A 16,061-nucleotide genomic window follows, 5' to 3' on the forward strand; every position below is an offset into this window, starting at 1 on the left:
ACATTCCTTCCTTGCTCTGGCTCTCAAATACATTCTTAACATACGTCAAGCAAAAATATCGCAGCTACAATTCTAAGACTTTTAGGGAATTTTGTTTAACACCTGTTTTTTGTAATTTTTCTTTGCTGACCTCATAAAATCGACTTCTTCAATTCGAATAAAAAGTAAAAGCTTGATGTACTTTCAATAAGCACTTTTTGACAAGATATTGGATGCGCTGATTTCCAATCTTCTTTCGTTTTCTCCTTAAAAGTTCAATCACTGATTGAGAAAAGGAAAGAAAGAAAGAACAAGCTCTCCTTCTTCATCAAAGTTCAGTTAAAACTCCCTTTTGGTGTCTTCAATATTAATTTGATTATTACTTGACAAAGTTAACGTTATTATAAAGATCAACTGTCTTGATAACACTTTTTTCCAAATTTTTTGTAATTCCGTTATGTTTATTGCTTAATATAGCTTCATTATTTTATACTCATATTTGAATATGTTTAAACCGTGAGACCAGTATAGGAAAAAAAATCGATCAAAGCGGAAAGCTCCAATAGGAAAAGAACCTGCTATTATCATACGTTTATAAGGTGTTGGCACCAAATGCTTTAATGGTTTTTAAGTGATCGATGTGAATTAGTTCATCTATCTCCTGTCCTTTTTCTCCTTATTTATAATGATTGTTTATTATCTATTTTTACTCAGAAGAAAAAAATCCCGCATATTACAACGTGTAAATACTTCTGAGATTGCAGACGAGAAAGCGGTTTGTTTGTATGGCCTCTTTTCCCGAGAATTAAAGCAAATGCCTCAAAGTTCGAAATATCAGGAATGAAATAGAAAAATCAAGAATCCGCAGCACAATATAACTTCTCTGGCAAATGTGACTCAGATATATGAATACATTCTATTGCCAGTCGTCTTAACCTTGTCTATAAGATATCTCAGAGCAGATGTCTGTTATGAGCGAAATAAAACATGAACAATGTTAAGCACACAAAACCAAGCGTGATCGTTTTGTTGTTTTTCTCCTAATATCAATATCCTAATATCAGTAGAAGGAAGTGACAATCAAAACTATATTTTTGTGGAGCGAGTCAATACAGGCATTCCGACGTGATGTCTCCATGAAAGCACTCGCTATTGGCTGGATAATGTGAACGTGATAATCAATATTTGACCCGAAGTATGTGGAGACATATACATCTATAATCATTCTTAAAAGGGAGCCACAGCAGTCGATTGAGTCCAACGATTCAAGATGAAGAGTTCTCTGCTTTATCTAACGGTAGGTCCTTTATGGCTGTCAGCTAATTGAAAATCCTTGTGGATATTAATTTTTATCAAGTTCTTGGCGGATACCTTCAGCAAAATGGACGGTTTTTTCAAAACATTGCAATTTGATTCTCTATATAACTAACATGCCACAACTGCAAAAAGTATGCGATGGCAGAGCAGCGCCATAAACACAGCAAGTTGCACCTCTTCGGTAACGCTGTTAGATGCATAACTCTGAGACTCCTTAAAAGTTAGTGATATAAACGTATTTATATATATAAACGTGTTGTGATGCAAACGCTTCGAACAATCATTACGAACATTTTCTTCTGCTAAATCAATTGCAGCGATATATTTGTTAAAGAATAAACTTCTTCGTATATTCAACTGATAATCAGTTTTGCAAATATAATATTTTCATAAAAGACATTTCACCTTTGCGAACCTAAGGTGTATATTTTGTAGTGCTAGGAATATCTGTTTCTACCGATAAAACAAGACAACAAATCAAAACTATATCTTGCCGCATTTGTTCATTGCTTGGATAGTGAGTTACCATCTCACAGTCCAAACAAATTAAAATGCAAGATGCCCGCATAACTGAAACCTTATGAGTCCTTTACTCACTCTTCGATATTTCCAACTGTCCCAGGGTCTTTATCGTGTAAACATTGTTCTCAAACAACACATGGGAATGCCTTACATATCTGACAAAGTTTTGTAGTTGTGTACGCCACGCAGGTGTTTTTGAGCGGCGACGCTTAATGAGTTCAAAGCCAATCTAAAACATTTAGAAATTTTGTTCAAATTAGGAAACAGTTTTTAGTTCAGGCGTATACGAAGGAGGCTATTTCACACTGGAGTACATCACAATACGAATAAATTATTTTAATGTCCTTTAAGGTTATAAATTTCTTTTCCCTCTGCTATCTGCTTAGGCAACATTTTCAGTTACATGCAAGAAGTCCAATATATGACCAGTATATCCTTAACTAGGGTAATGACAGAGAATCAATTTCATCTCCCCTCTTCCTTCCTTTATGGGTATAATTTTTCTTCCTTTTGCTCTTTAATCATGCAACTTTTTTTCAGTTGCACGCAAGGGGTCCAATAAATGACAAATAAATCCTCATCTAGGGTACTAACAGAGAAACATATTACTACCTTAGGTGCTGTTGATATGCATTACAGAAATTGAGTCTTTGCCAAACCCTAAAATGCTGACAGAACTTGGAAGCTTAGCAAGCTGGGAAGCCGAACAAAACTTTGGAATTGAAACCCGAGGTATTTGAGGATTTATGATTTAGTTAATCGGACCAAAAACTTAAAAAAATTAAGAATTTAAGAACCGCCCCACTCAAGTTCATCCAAGTTTGTCGTTGTTTTTTCGCGAGGGAACTTGTTAGTGCTGTAGGTGAAGCATATAGACAAGGGTCTGGCATTAGCGACGGCAACAGTCTCAGAAAACCAATAGCTTAACTTCACAACTCATCAATATCTCAGTTTTCAAGACCAGACGTTAAGTGCTTGATTAGCTAAAAACTCTTTACCTCGCCCTGATGATGAAATATGACTCCTGCAAAAGTTGTTAGAACGTCAAACTTCACTGCCACCAGCGACAGTCCTTTTCAAAACTTTTCTCAGCCGCATGATCAGATTATATAATCAACTCTTTAGAGCTTGAATTAAAAGTAAGTGGGTAAGGTGTGTGCTCGAGCCAGGTGGCCCGCCCATCCAGCCCGAGCCCAGCCTGGTCTCCATCGCATGAAGTGAATAGCAGCATTTGTAATTAGTACTTCTCCCCGGATGGCATACCAGTGCATCGCAAAGTTCCCCCCCCTCCTTCCCCCTGCATATCATTTCACCAGGCTTTCCTGAAAAGAGGAAGTCAAAAGTACAGTCCTTCAATTTTTTCCTTCAGTTTGCCTTTATGTTTGGGTTTTCTTTTCTTGCTTTTTTGTTTGAGTATTGTTTTTGTCTTATTTGTTGTTTCTTTTTTCCGTGTTGTTGCTTCCGTTGTTCTTCTTGTTCTTGATTTCAGTCAAAATTACGACGGCAGTATTCATCCAGTTTTTCTATCCTTACTAAATGAATAAAATTATTCCTTAAGACTATTTTGTAGTACGATAGGATCACGGGCAAATCTTGCTAGACGCGAAATAATCGTGGAGTAAAGCACTTTTTTGTCTCACTCCTATTCAGGGCCTCGTCTTTTGGTCAGTAGAGGCGCCTAACTAACAAATTTAAATCCCTTTTCTGCAATTGCTAAAATTGCAATCCACCCACCAGGATCATCTTCTTTCTTGATTAAAGCTTCCTGGCTAAAATCAATCATTGATTTGTATATTTCTTTTGATAGAGTCCAATCTGATGTGCGTCGCTTGTGTGGATAATTCTTGTTCTAATGAACGCGTGGACAACTGTACTACAGGATTTTCCTGTGTGACTGTAAATACGGTTGATAATCAAAATCAGCCAGGCCTTCTTAAGTTTTGTTTCGCGACAATTTTTTGCTCTGGAAACACTTTATGCAATTTGCATAACGATACCTTGGAAGGAAACCTGACATCTTGTATGTTAGAATGTTGCTCTACCAATTTATGCAATGCAGCAGTTACGCCGACCACAATGACCGAAGGACCGAACACTACTACATCAACAACTACAGAGGCTCCGACCACCACCGAGGCACCTACGACCACTGAGGCGCCGACGACGACAGAGGCACCAACGACCACCGAGGCGCCGACGACGACATCGGCACCAACGACTACCGCCGCACCTACCACACCCGCACCGACAATGATTACAATTACACCAGGTGACTAAAATCTCTAAGTACAGCTTTTACCCAAACAGGACGTTTATCAGTTACCTTTCGAGTAAGAAAATTCATACGTAAGAGAAAGGAAAGAGAGGGCGAGAGCAACCAACAACATGGATCTAATTAAGCACAAAAAAAAAATGGGCATGAGTAGTTTCTGTTTTCTTAATTCATACTTTAAAGTGTGCATAAGTAACGCGAAGATCTACAGGGCCACGTACAAATTTTGCAGATGCTGAGAAAATAATTTATTGAGTATAAAGGATTTCGTAATGTTGGCGTTATGCTTTTGAAAATGTCGCTGAAATTGCTATTTATAGAATCATTAACGGAATTAGTGTCATTCGTCAACGGTCAGTTGAAAGAAAGAAAAATGGAAAACAGACACGCGGAAAGGAAAAAGCTTATCGTGATTAGGAATATTTTTTCAGGCATGGAGCCACTGATTAGCATTCATATCAAAACATCAGAAACGGTGAAAATCTCTTACAATTAAAAATGTCTATACATGTTTGTTCACAGGCCAAACTGTAGTCCTTAGATCGCCTGGTTACCCTGACAGTTATCCACCTGACACCACCAGAACCTGGGATCTTGGTACTCTTGGAGAACACCGTTATCTTAGACTAGAGTTTCGGAGGTTCGACCTTGGACCAGGGTAAGCGTTTTGTGTGTGTCTATCATTATTATCATCATTATAATTTCTTTATCACAACCAACAGCATGAATATACGCCCGTCAACTGATGGCTGTTCTTCTATGAAGCAATAATCGACCATTCGAGTATGGTAACTTTCTATACCCAATCGAGATAAAAATATGTGGTCTGAATGGAAAATTTTGTTTGAAAAACTTACATCAGTAGAGTGCTAAACATGGTTTTATACAAATGTTTGTTTATTTATAAATTATAATTCTTTTGCAGGGATACCTTAACTTTCGAGCAAGGGGGCCGAGAACTTTTAAGCCTAAATGGTGATTCCCGACTTAAGCGGTCCAAATATGGGTGTAGCAAGGATGATGATGATGATGATGATGATGATGACGATGATGAAGTTGCTGGCCCTAATTCTCCTTATGGTTTTTCCCAATTTGAAAAAATTGACTTAAATGATTTGGAGAAAGCCTATGACGAATACTTCTCATCCATTTATCCAAGGGCGCCGAGAAATAGATTTGAACACATTTGTGGATCTCAAAGTAATGAACCCATAATAGTTACGTTTACTTCCGATAGCAATGATGGCCAGGACAGAGGATTTTATCTCAGAGTCACGAATAAAAAACGTAAGAATTTAAGGTTTATTTTTTAATTAATTAATTTATCGATGAATTGATAAATCCTAGTCGTATCTAATCTGTATCAAACCAGAAGCCATAACTAAACTTATAGGCCACCATTTTCAGTGTATCTAAACATGTCAAACCAAGGGATAACGATCACAATTTGATCATCTGGAACCAATGCTAAACCTATACGGCATCTACTAACCCAATGCCGTTTTATCAATTTTCAGGTCGTGAAGACGACGACGATCGTTGATGATTCCTACTAAGCTTTTCCCTTACCTATTTCTGATACGTTTTAAAGAGGTCTATCTTTTTAGTCCGATAGACAGCAAGTTGTACTGTAACTCGCACTGAGATTTCCCTAATATTGTAATAAGCTTTGCTTGATTGTCCAGAGAGTGAAAAGATCGTAAAAAGCAAGAGGATATAAGCACAATCATATTATCTTGTGACAAGATATGTATTGATTCATGTATTTGAGGCTAAACCTAGCTCTCTTACAAACGTTTGTCTCTCGTTCCTTGTTTTGTTTATGTCCCTTTAAACGATTAGAAGACTTACACTGACAGATGCAATAAATTGTGATTTGCAAAAGTAACGGGTCCAATGATGTAAAACGAAACATAGCAAAAATTATGAGCGCTTGAGGGGGAAGGGAAGGGGGAAGGAAGGAGAAAGGAAGAGGGATTGGGGAGGAGTTATAGTCGGTATCCTGCTTTAGTCTCTCAGCCTGTGATATTACTGCAAAATTCTGGTGTGTGATCAATTATCTCTTTACCATTTGTTCCATCAAAGGCTTGAGAATGAAACTGAGAGCCTTGCAACTGACAGAATTAAATAAACTTCGATGATATTGGTAGTCAAATCTGAATTATTCAAATCCAAATATATTACAAAATAACAGCGATATAATAGGTATTATAATGCTACCTTGAGTAACACAGAATGCATACCTTCAAACACCTCACAAGCCCTCTTAGCTTGTTCGTCTTCTATTTCTTCGGCTGCATCCTTTATTGGTTATTTCTTTCACTGGGGCAACTTGTCCATCGAAGAGATGCCTTTGAATTCAAGGGTATGATACACGCAGAAAAACAGAGGCTGAATCGTAGATTGAAATTTAGCATCAGTGACAATATGCTGGTGAGAAATTACCTCTCAGAAATAGTCTGCTAACTGAAGTGTGCATCGCCCTCGGCAACATACGATTCATCAAGGTTGTCGTTAGTTTACTTATTCATTTCTCATTAGCGCCGCTGTAAGTTGCCTTTTTATTACTCATTTGAGTTTGAATACAATGCACGTTACATCTCTACTGTGCCCTTTTTCTTTCAACAATTTTACAAGAAGGGTGGTATCTATTTCCAGATTGAAAACTTTGACAGTAAATCTCGCACGTCGCGTAAATCTCATATGCAAGAAAACTGGATAAAAGTTGTTTTTTTCACATTAGTTCAACATACATTGTCAACAACATGTAGGAAGAGAAACTTGTGAAGGTCACATAAAAGCGAACAAAGAACAACCGATATTTAAGGGCAGAAAAATAAACATCGAGAGAAATCTTATCACGTCATTGATCAAAAGTGTTCGTTCTACAGGCATCACTGATCACTTTCCTTCCACTCGACCTGAAAAGAAAACGCATGAGTCAAGTTGAAGTTTGTGGAGGAAATAATGCGATGTTACGCTTGCTTTGATTAGTCAGAGCCAATCCAAATGTCATGTTTGGGGAGTTCATGTGATCACCCCAATAAACCAATAGAAATTTCTTTGTATTTCATTAATACTAGAACAGTATTTAAACCCTGCCATTCTTTCTGTTGTCGTCAACTTCATCTTCATTATTCCTTACAATTTTTTAGCAACTGCTGAATACATGATTTAATTCATAGAAAAGGTCTTTTGGTTTCGCAGCGTATCAAAAGACCCAAGCAATGGACAATGCTCAGTTTTGTACCACGTATTTTCTCAGATACTGTCCATAGTTGGGGGGGGGGGGGGGGGCAATAAAGTTGGGCTCAATATACTCTCAGTAAGCAAGAAGTCCAAAACCAACCTTTCCAAAGTAATTGCCGAGTCAACTTTTTACTCCTATTTTGCTAAATATAAGGAAAAGGAAATTTGACCCACCAGCGTCCTCCCCTCAATAAACTATTGCAGCCATATTGGTTCTAAGGTTTTACAATCAGAGCTGCCTTTTTGTGCATAATTTTCTTATTCTTATTTGTACCTCCAGAATATCAAGAACGAAGAGCACGTTACCTCGTACAACTCGATAAGTGGCATCAAATCCTTTGAAGGTGATTATCTTGTCGGACTTGAAATTAACCGATATCTGTTCGCTATTTCCCAGGATGTATACTCGAGGCAGGAATGGAAAACCATAAAATCTTGTCATTCCGAATCCAAAACGGAATTTTTTCTTCCAGTCGTCATCGTCGTCGTCATCGTCATCATCATCGTCGTCATCATCACAATCGTCGTCTAAGAAATCGTCGTGTCTCCCTGTAAACCACGAATAAGCCCCATATATGCCACTCAAACTACGTATCTCTCGAAAGCCACGGAGAATCTTGACGTGATCAAAACTGCAAGAAAAAAATGTAACTACCGATACAAAAGGGGAAAAAGCTTTTGCTCACAGCTATAAGATAAACTGAACTGAAAGCTGATGACAACAATCAGCAAAGTTTTCAACACACAACCCTTAATTACAATTCGACTTTCTAAGTAATTTTTATGAAACGAGATTACATTACCCAGAATTTTATTCACACTTTTGCTTTCGAAATTTAGATAAAAGAGAAAAATTGACGCACTCACCCAAACGATAAAAGCGTGGAACCTTGATACGATTTGACTGTAAAGTTTTCGATTTAACCTCTAGTTCAGCCAGGTTACGTTAAACAAACACGAAGGGAAATAGAACCATACTTACAATATGTCGCTCAAAAGAAAAGGACGATACAAGGATAGCCTTTTTGCTTATTGTTCCCAATGTCAATAAAGTTTACCTCTTTTAAAGAAGTATTGAAAAGATTAAGGTTTTATTTTCTCCTTTGCTAGGTTCTAAATAGTTCTTGTTTGAAATTTTTTAAGAGTAACTTTTTTCCTTTTGTTTCCAAACCTTGAACTGAAACAGAAACATTCGCTTTAACTAATAACAAAAGCCGCATCACTTCACATGGATAGTTTCTATTAGCTCCCTTCTCTACAACTTGATGAAGAACAGTCGACTCACCACCGCTCAGTTTCAAAGGCCCGAAAATTTAAAACCAAAGTGGATCCAAGGGGAACTGTGATAGTCCATCTACATTCAACATCGTTCGGATAATTTGCTGGAAAACCGGGAGAGGTAATGTTCCCGGATGCCAGAGCCAAAGGACCGCCACAAAGGGCTAAAAGAGAGAATAGATTGTTAGGTCAAGGAGATTCAGGAGATTAAAAGTCAATATGTTATAACAAACCTCTACATCCTAAAATAAGTACTCATACTCTTCATACAGTTCCCAATAAATTTCCTAGGGTGTTTACAAGGAAAATTTGTTCAACAACCTTCTTTTGTTAGAGATCATTTCCTTTATTCTTGTGACAATAAAGTGGGATCTACGCGATATTGTTCACGTATCGTTATTATAGGTCAAAAAGTTAGCAGCAGATATCCATTGAGCCCGTTGATAATAAGACTAAGGATAGCTGCATCTTTATTGAATCGGATGATATCTTGATTTGATTAATGTACGCACGTGTCTTACCTTTCCCCATAGTGTAGTGGGCAAAGAATCCTCTCCTTGTCACCCATGGATCGGATTTGAACACAATTCTCACGGGTTCCCCATTACCATGAACAGAGACGACTTTCGCTTTTCTGTCTGCTCTCAGAGGCTCGGCAAACATGTAATTTCTTTTTCCATTTTTATCATTGTCGTCATCGTAGTCGTCGTCGTCGTCATCATCGTCATCACACTCGTCATCATCGTTGTCATCGTTTTTATCCTTGAAATATTTATCGTCCTCAGATTCTCCTCCTCGTGTCAGACGACGGATCAGCCTCCTTCCCTGATAGACTTTAACCAAATCATAGCTGCAATAAAATGATCAATAATGATGATGATAATGACAATGATAATGACAATGATCAATAATAATGATCAATAAAAAATTATCATTGTCAGGATAACAATAATAATGATTATAGCGACCACTAAAGCAACAAATGCACAAGCAGGCAAAGCACAAATCCATTGCCTCAAAATATTTCAAATTTCAAGAGAGCGCAATATTGCAAACCCTTCGACACTTTATAACCTCAGTGTTAATGCAAAGAAGAAAAAAAAAAAAGCGGACAAAGAAAAAAAGGCTTGAAAAAAAAAAACTGAGGTGTTAACCAAAAAAAAATTTAACTCACCAAGGTTCTGTTTCAAAGAAGAGAAAGGCAATCCTGAATTGTGAGCCCGGAGGCACTGTTACGGTCCACACACAATAAGCGTTGCTGGGGTAGTTACCAGGGTAATTAGGAGATGCTAAGTTCCCGGATGGGCCCACTAAAGCACCGCCGCATTGCCCTGGTGCCACTGAGAAATTTAAAGAAGATTTGAACGTTAATAAGAGGAATAACATATTTTCTCATTCAACAAACAATCTCATAATTTACAAAATATATTATTCTGAGAGTGTATCATTACTCCTGATAAATGATCAGTTTTGATCGAGTTAACTGGCTCAATCCTGTAATGGAAGACACAGGACACTTCACAACTAAAACACAACTTCATGAACCTATTGTTTTCATTGTTTTCCTTATTGTTTCATAGTTTTGTATTTTTGTTCTCTTTTGTTTTACGTCAACTGTATCTTCCACACTATGGATTCATGGATTCTAGCTTGGATTTTAGGTCCCTGAACCTTTTTGAAACCTATGTTAAGCTTTTTTTGTTGATAACCAGTGGAGAAATGAGTATTGTGAAAAGCCATTAACTGTACTGGATTTTTTAACGTAACATGCCCAGCGACATTTGTGCGATTCATAAAATCACCCCACAGCTTCACCTGGTTTAGGAGGCGGTCTCGTGGTTGGACTAGGAAAAGGTAACGACTGTGTCACTGTAATACATGCCAGCACTAACTACGGAAAAAAAAAAGATAATTGATTATTGCTACCCCACACTGTTTGTCAGAGGCAATATGATATATCACTTTATATTGTAATTTTAACCAGGCCAGTGATCTAATATCCCAGTTATCACTGATGTCAACAATTCTGGGAAGACGATTACTGGCTCACTTACGTGTTCGTTTCGTATATTAAGTTATTCTGCGCATGGCAGTTAGAAGTTTTTTTAATAGAAATTCAATACAGTCCAAGAGTCTCTAGGTCCTATAGCAACGTGCTGAATCCAATCTTTTTCGCGCAAAGGGTTAAGTGAGCGACTAAAAGACCAGAATGAGAAGAATTTTCACGGACGAAGTTTTAAAAGCAGTTGATGTTCAGCTCACGTACATCACACCGACGCCTGTTAGGGAAGGATTTCACCAACCACCTTGTTCTTCTGTTTCATTGTAATAAGTAATCAATACCGTATTGTTTTCAATTTTGAAAGCTATCCTCAATATGTCTTTAAGTTATCTGAAGGCTTTTGCTTTCGACAGCAGTTCACTGGGCAATACGAAACATTGTACGATGGTGAACACCGTGGATGGATCTTGTAATTACTCCGACATTCCAATCTATTCAAGTTGTTTTATCTTCATATCCTTATGCTGACACGTTGAATTTCTCAGACTACATAATCCTTTCTTGAAGTCAAGAGGCCAAAAAATATAAGGAAAGGTAAAAATCAACGAATATTGAAGGGGATTGATCAATAGGTCTAAAAACAAATATTAAGCTTTCTCATGTGGATGGAAACTTTAGGGTCTTTTTGAAAGCTTACGTTGTTAATTATACGCTGGAGAAACCAATGAATTACCGGCGCCATTTAGTTTCTGTGAGAAGTAATTATGCTTTAGGGAAGACTACTAGTTAAGTTCTCTCAAAGGTGAGATACTTTGAATTATATGTTTAATTAAAGCAACTTTGTTTTAAGCGTGTGTTAAGATATGGTAACACTGTAGTATTTCGCTCAGAATGGCAACGCAAAATGTTCATTATCTCACACACATCGGCTTCATATAATCAGTCAAATATCGCTCTCTCTCTTTTTTTTTTTTTTTTTTCACTTATACTTTTGAAAGTAAAACGGTTATATTGCGAACCTGTCCATTTTTATTTTTTTAGTCTTGGCAAAATTTTTATGTTTACTGCGGAAAATGGGGAGCTAATACTGTGTTATGATAGGTTCAAAACAATCAGTGATAGTTCAAACTACAAACAATCAGGCACTCTAAAGCTGAGCTGATTAGAATAATTTATCTATAAAAATGCCTAAAAAAGAGGCAATTCTGCGTAAGAACTAATATCTTCAGAGAGACACGTCCTGAACTCCTCGGCTTATCTCGCTTTAAATTGTTTCTTTTCTGATTAGTAACTGCTATTTCTGTGACGATGCTCCAAACGGGACAACAACTTAAATTGAGAGCTTCATGAAGTAAAACAACTCTGAATGTAGGTTCCTATGGGCTATAGTATAATAGTAGCAGCAGCGAGTTATCCTTACTAAAAGACGGTTTACCTCTACACCAATGTTTGCTCAACGTTATCCTTTATCCACCTAAAGCTAATTGACAACTGGGAATTCATGAGAAATGTTTACGAGCAACACTTCCAAAGTTCCTCAAAAACAATCGGAGAGAAATAATATATTTTAAGGCTTACCGTCAGTGCAGTTGGAGGAGCCTTCATTTTTGCTTGACTACTTGCTACAGTTCCTTGTTTACTCAGTTTTCTGAAATTTGCCAATTAACTTGCGTTTTATATGCTCAACAACCAATGATATGGTTCTCCAATGCAACAGCAATATGAGGCGTGCTTTCCTCCACTTAAAAATTCAAGTGTCGGTCTGGCCTTTGCAGATCCGTTGTACCGCTACAAACTAAAGATAGCTGCATCAACCCTTAAATTCTAGCAATTATTTCACGGCAGACAATATGGTCACTATGAAGAAAAGATTTCATTGTCCTTTGCAAAACATCATTTCTCTCTGTAATGTATCTAACATTTTACGACTGTTAGAGTTCACTCAGGGTTAGGGGGAAAACACTATTGTTTACAAAAGCTAATACTAATTGCCAGGTGCACGGAATGATTTGATCAACTGCGAACTTGAGGAATATCCTCTCACTAAACCCATTAACGTAAACCATGTCGACATATAGTCTCTGCTGTTTCCTTCAAAACCTAAAATATTTCATACTTAACTATATAGTTGAAGATTGGAATGCATGGCTTAAATTTCTGATAAAGAATTGTCAAGCCGTCAAAAGGTTTTATATATTGCGCTATCAAAGTCCAAAAACGTACATACTTTTTTTTTTTCTTCAACTTCATTAATGACATCATTCCTCTTAAAATGATGACGCAAGCCTCCATTTGCTTTTTTTTTTCTCATAAATCTGATCTCGTTGAGGCCTGAGTGTCTTTAAAATGTTAAAAAGCTAAGGTGAATCGATAAGAGAATTGCTAATATATTACGCTATAGATGTTAGGAGTAGAAGTTGTTTAAAAGCAAAACTTCATAAAAAGGTTTTTATAACGAGCACATAAAGAGCGTAAGACAATGATTCAAGGGGCAGGCTACCCTCCAAGCTCCTGAGGTGACGTTTCTCTTTAAAATAAACGCCAAGACGTTCAGGAGGAAGGTTGGAAACGCGATGTAAACTATTTTTCACCCTTTTCGGCCCTACGAGACAAATATCCAAGGATTTTATCGGCCTCTTATGTCTTAGGTTGAATTTCCGGACGCTATTTTTGGCCTTTTCATGAATATCACTGGAAGACAATTGGTTTTTACCTTATCGCAGCATAAAAAATATACGATACAGCCTTAAACTTCGTAATTTTTGTTTTGCAAAGATTGTAAACAAAAATGTTCCCAAGCACATCCAGTGCTGGTGGGACAAAAAGTCACTAAAATATCAACCTGAAGAAATGAGAGAACCACTCAAAATGTTGTACCTTGATATCCAGTCAAACGAAAGTTTTGTAGAGAGCATATCACGGCTGAAAATATTGATCTTAAATAATCGAGCAAGAAACTCGTGAAGGTTTCAAATAAATTAAGGTCAATTTAACCACAGAATTCTGAGAAATCATAAGTCCACCGGTATTCAGCTCATTCACAGGAAAATGAGGAATTCTTCAATTCTGGGAAAGGAGACAGAGAAAAATGATGAATAAATAGTCATAAATATTATTAATAAGTATTATTAAAAGTAATGTAGACTGTTGACTAGACATTTAACTATCAAGATTAAAAAAAGCAAATAATTATGAAAAATTTGAAGGAAATTATATTTGTGTCAGCTTGTAAAACGTCGTTCCGAATCTTTTTTTTTGTTTTTTTTTTGAGGCTAATATTTTTTTTGTCTTCGTCTGCAAATCTTAATGAATAATTTTGAAAGACACTTTTCCCGAGAGATTTTCTATCTAAAAATAAATTGGAAGTTAAGAACTTAAATCAGGAAAAATGGGTCATTTTATCTTTTGTTGCATTTTTTAGAAGAGCTTACTATGCTGAGATGTGACAGAGTTACTGAAATTCGATTGACTTTTATGCTGTTGTCTAAAGTAAAGCCACGACAAGATTAAATATCATTAATAACATAAAAGATCTGTCGGATCACAGAGGATAGATCTCTCTATAGCTGAATTTCTGCACAAAAAATTATTTGTCTTTTTTTACTATCCATGGTCAAATTACATCATAACAATCAGAAAAAATAGTCTTATTCGAGCTTTTGCAGACCGAAGCAGTCGGAAAGGAAGAAATAACATTTTGACCTCAGTAGACCCAATAGTTAAGAAGAGTCTGCAATTAGCAAGCCACGAACTTTACTTTAGGGAAATGTCAGTTCTCCTTTTTTCTGGCCACATTTGTAGTCCAGGTTGTTTTAACCAATTTATCTTTGTTAACCACATCAGCTAAAACATGTAGCAGCTACTTACATTTGAAACTGAATATTTAATGATCGATATAAAAGCTCTATACAGAAACATTTTCCTTTCTCCATAAATTGGTGCGATCTAAAACTCTCGATTTTTACTGAAATCAGTTGAATGAAAGGCTATACAACCGTAATTAAGTTGATAGATCCAAGAGCAAGCAGAGCCTTTGCCTGATGAAGCACTATTCACTGTGCACAATTATGCACACTCCTTTTATTAGCAATACATAGAATTTCCGCAACTTGTCCAGACAAAAAAAAATTAAAAAGGCTCTTATAATTCAATCTATGACAAGAGTTTCTTAGAGTAAGGAGGTTAATTAGACGTGTTACGAAGTAACGTCTCAAGCAAACTCTAATACATTAATTACGTCGAAGCATGTTCCCATGTGCTTTAATTTAGCTCGGTGAATTGAAGGAAACTGTAAAGATTTTCATTATTAGGTTAATTCTAAGCTTCATTCTTTGTTTAAATTGTTCTCACTTGTGAGAGTGAAGGGAGAATAGGCCGGTCATGCATGCTCTTGTTAAAGGAAGGTAAAAAAATCAGAACAAAAAAGCGATTGAAATAAAGAACATCTTGAAAAACGATATTGTTAAGACTCTTGCAAATGAACAGTATGACGAAGATGTCTGAATTTTGAAATTCGGCTTGACTTGACTTGCTCTGGCTTTGGGTTCAACAAGTGGGTTGTAAATTTTGCAAATTTAATATATGCTCGTTTACCAGTCTTAACTGGGGTATGAAGACATTCTCAAAGCAGAAAAACTTGTCAGATGTCAAAAAAAAAAGAAGAATTTTCAAAAAGTCAAAGGCAGAGACCTGTTTATTCATACGGCATGTTATTCAATCCAATCCAACCTGGTCCAACATAAGGTGAAGCATTTTCAATGTTTGCGTTCTTCTTTTGTCTGAATCTTACACCCAAATAAACGATCTTAATATAGTTGATGATTTTATATTTCTCGATGAATTGTTATGGAATGTTTATATCTAAAGGTAAATTTGTACCAGCAATTTCGCTAAAATATAGATATAAACTGTTGAAATGCTCAATTGAAAGAGTAACCTTGATGTTTAGATCATTATCAGAATTAATTATACTTTTGGAGTTAGAGAAAATTTAATTTAGTTTGTGAAATCTTCCCAATATTTTTCTAAATGAGGATATGCTTGCACGGAAGTCCTCGAGAGGGTTGATTTAAGTGGAGGGATGTAAAAAAATCCGATGGTCCTCGTTAGGCAGTAAGTGGATATTTGTTTTGAAGAAATGTGGCTCGCTTTAGATCAAAGAGATCTTCCCAAATGCTACTTAATTATACTAGCTCGGTGGCAGTTGGGATATTTCAATGATTTCTTTGTCAAATTTAAATAAATTGCAATATTTCTACAATTAAGGCATGTCTATCTCTTACGGTTTGTTAAATGTCTACTCCAGGAAAAATAGATATAGTGTTAAGTAAATAAATTAAATTTAGTGATTAAATTATTAGTTTCAGTAAATCCGAACAATTTAAAGCAATTTGGTATAATCTACCAAAGAAACACAAACATATGTAAACTAATGTCAATGCC

At 36.4% G+C, this 16,061-nt stretch overlaps 2 protein-coding genes across 3 annotated transcripts; one reads left to right on the forward strand and one right to left on the reverse strand.

The window, feature by feature from the left end:
• Positions 1-1,202: 1,202 nt before the first annotated feature.
• Positions 1,203-5,974, forward strand: LOC113680596 (uncharacterized). 2 transcript variants are annotated; one of them, XM_089200749.1, is made up of 6 exons: positions 1,203-1,516; positions 2,436-2,550; positions 3,626-4,087; positions 4,613-4,748; positions 5,016-5,377; positions 5,608-5,974. In XM_089200749.1, exons 2-6 carry the CDS (start codon positions 2,484-2,486, stop codon positions 5,631-5,633), a joined length of 1,053 nt encoding a protein of 350 aa, XP_089056875.1. In that variant the 5' UTR covers positions 1,203-1,516; positions 2,436-2,483; the 3' UTR covers positions 5,634-5,974. The 2 variants fall into 2 exon arrangements, with proteins under 2 accessions (XP_089056875.1, XP_027053433.2); XM_027197632.2 differs by having other exon boundaries at positions 1,203-1,276.
• Positions 5,975-6,632: 658 nt separating this feature from the next.
• Positions 6,633-12,263, reverse strand: LOC113680613 (scavenger receptor cysteine-rich domain-containing protein DMBT1). Its single transcript, XM_089200750.1, has 7 exons — positions 12,198-12,263; positions 10,433-10,508; positions 9,792-9,957; positions 9,139-9,467; positions 8,625-8,781; positions 7,646-7,971; positions 6,633-7,011 (listed from the first exon to the last, which is right to left on the reverse strand). Exons 1-7 carry the CDS (start codon positions 12,222-12,224, stop codon positions 6,992-6,994), a joined length of 1,101 nt encoding a protein of 366 aa, XP_089056876.1. The 5' UTR covers positions 12,225-12,263; the 3' UTR covers positions 6,633-6,991.
• Positions 12,264-16,061: the final 3,798 nt, after the last annotated feature.

This window comes from Pocillopora damicornis, chromosome 3 (assembly GCF_964200805.1).
Source record: "Pocillopora damicornis chromosome 3, jaPocDami1.2, whole genome shotgun sequence".
Lineage (NCBI taxonomy): Eukaryota > Metazoa > Cnidaria > Anthozoa > Scleractinia > Pocilloporidae > Pocillopora > Pocillopora damicornis.

What these genes read in the sequence shown, in the direction of transcription:
- LOC113680596 (XM_027197632.2), top strand. Translation starts at nt 1,250, where the DNA reads ATGAAGAGTTCTCTGCTTTATCTAACG. An exon ending in AATGATTACAATTACACCAG is followed by an intron (nt 4,088 to 4,612) that starts GTGACTAAAATC and finishes GTTTGTTCACAG; the next exon opens with GCCAAACTGTAGTCCTTAGA. An exon ending in CAGAGTCACGAATAAAAAAC is followed by an intron (nt 5,378 to 5,607) that starts GTAAGAATTTAA and finishes ATCAATTTTCAG; the next exon opens with GTCGTGAAGACGACGACGAT.
- LOC113680613 (XM_089200750.1), bottom strand. Translation starts at nt 12,224, where the DNA reads ATGAAGGCTCCTCCAACTGCACTGACG. An exon ending in CTCCTCCAACTGCACTGACG is followed by an intron (nt 10,509 to 12,197) that starts GTAAGCCTTAAA and finishes TTTTTTCCGTAG; the next exon opens with TTAGTGCTGGCATGTATTAC. An exon ending in GAGACCGCCTCCTAAACCAG is followed by an intron (nt 9,958 to 10,432) that starts GTGAAGCTGTGG and finishes TAAATTTCTCAG; the next exon opens with TGGCACCAGGGCAATGCGGC.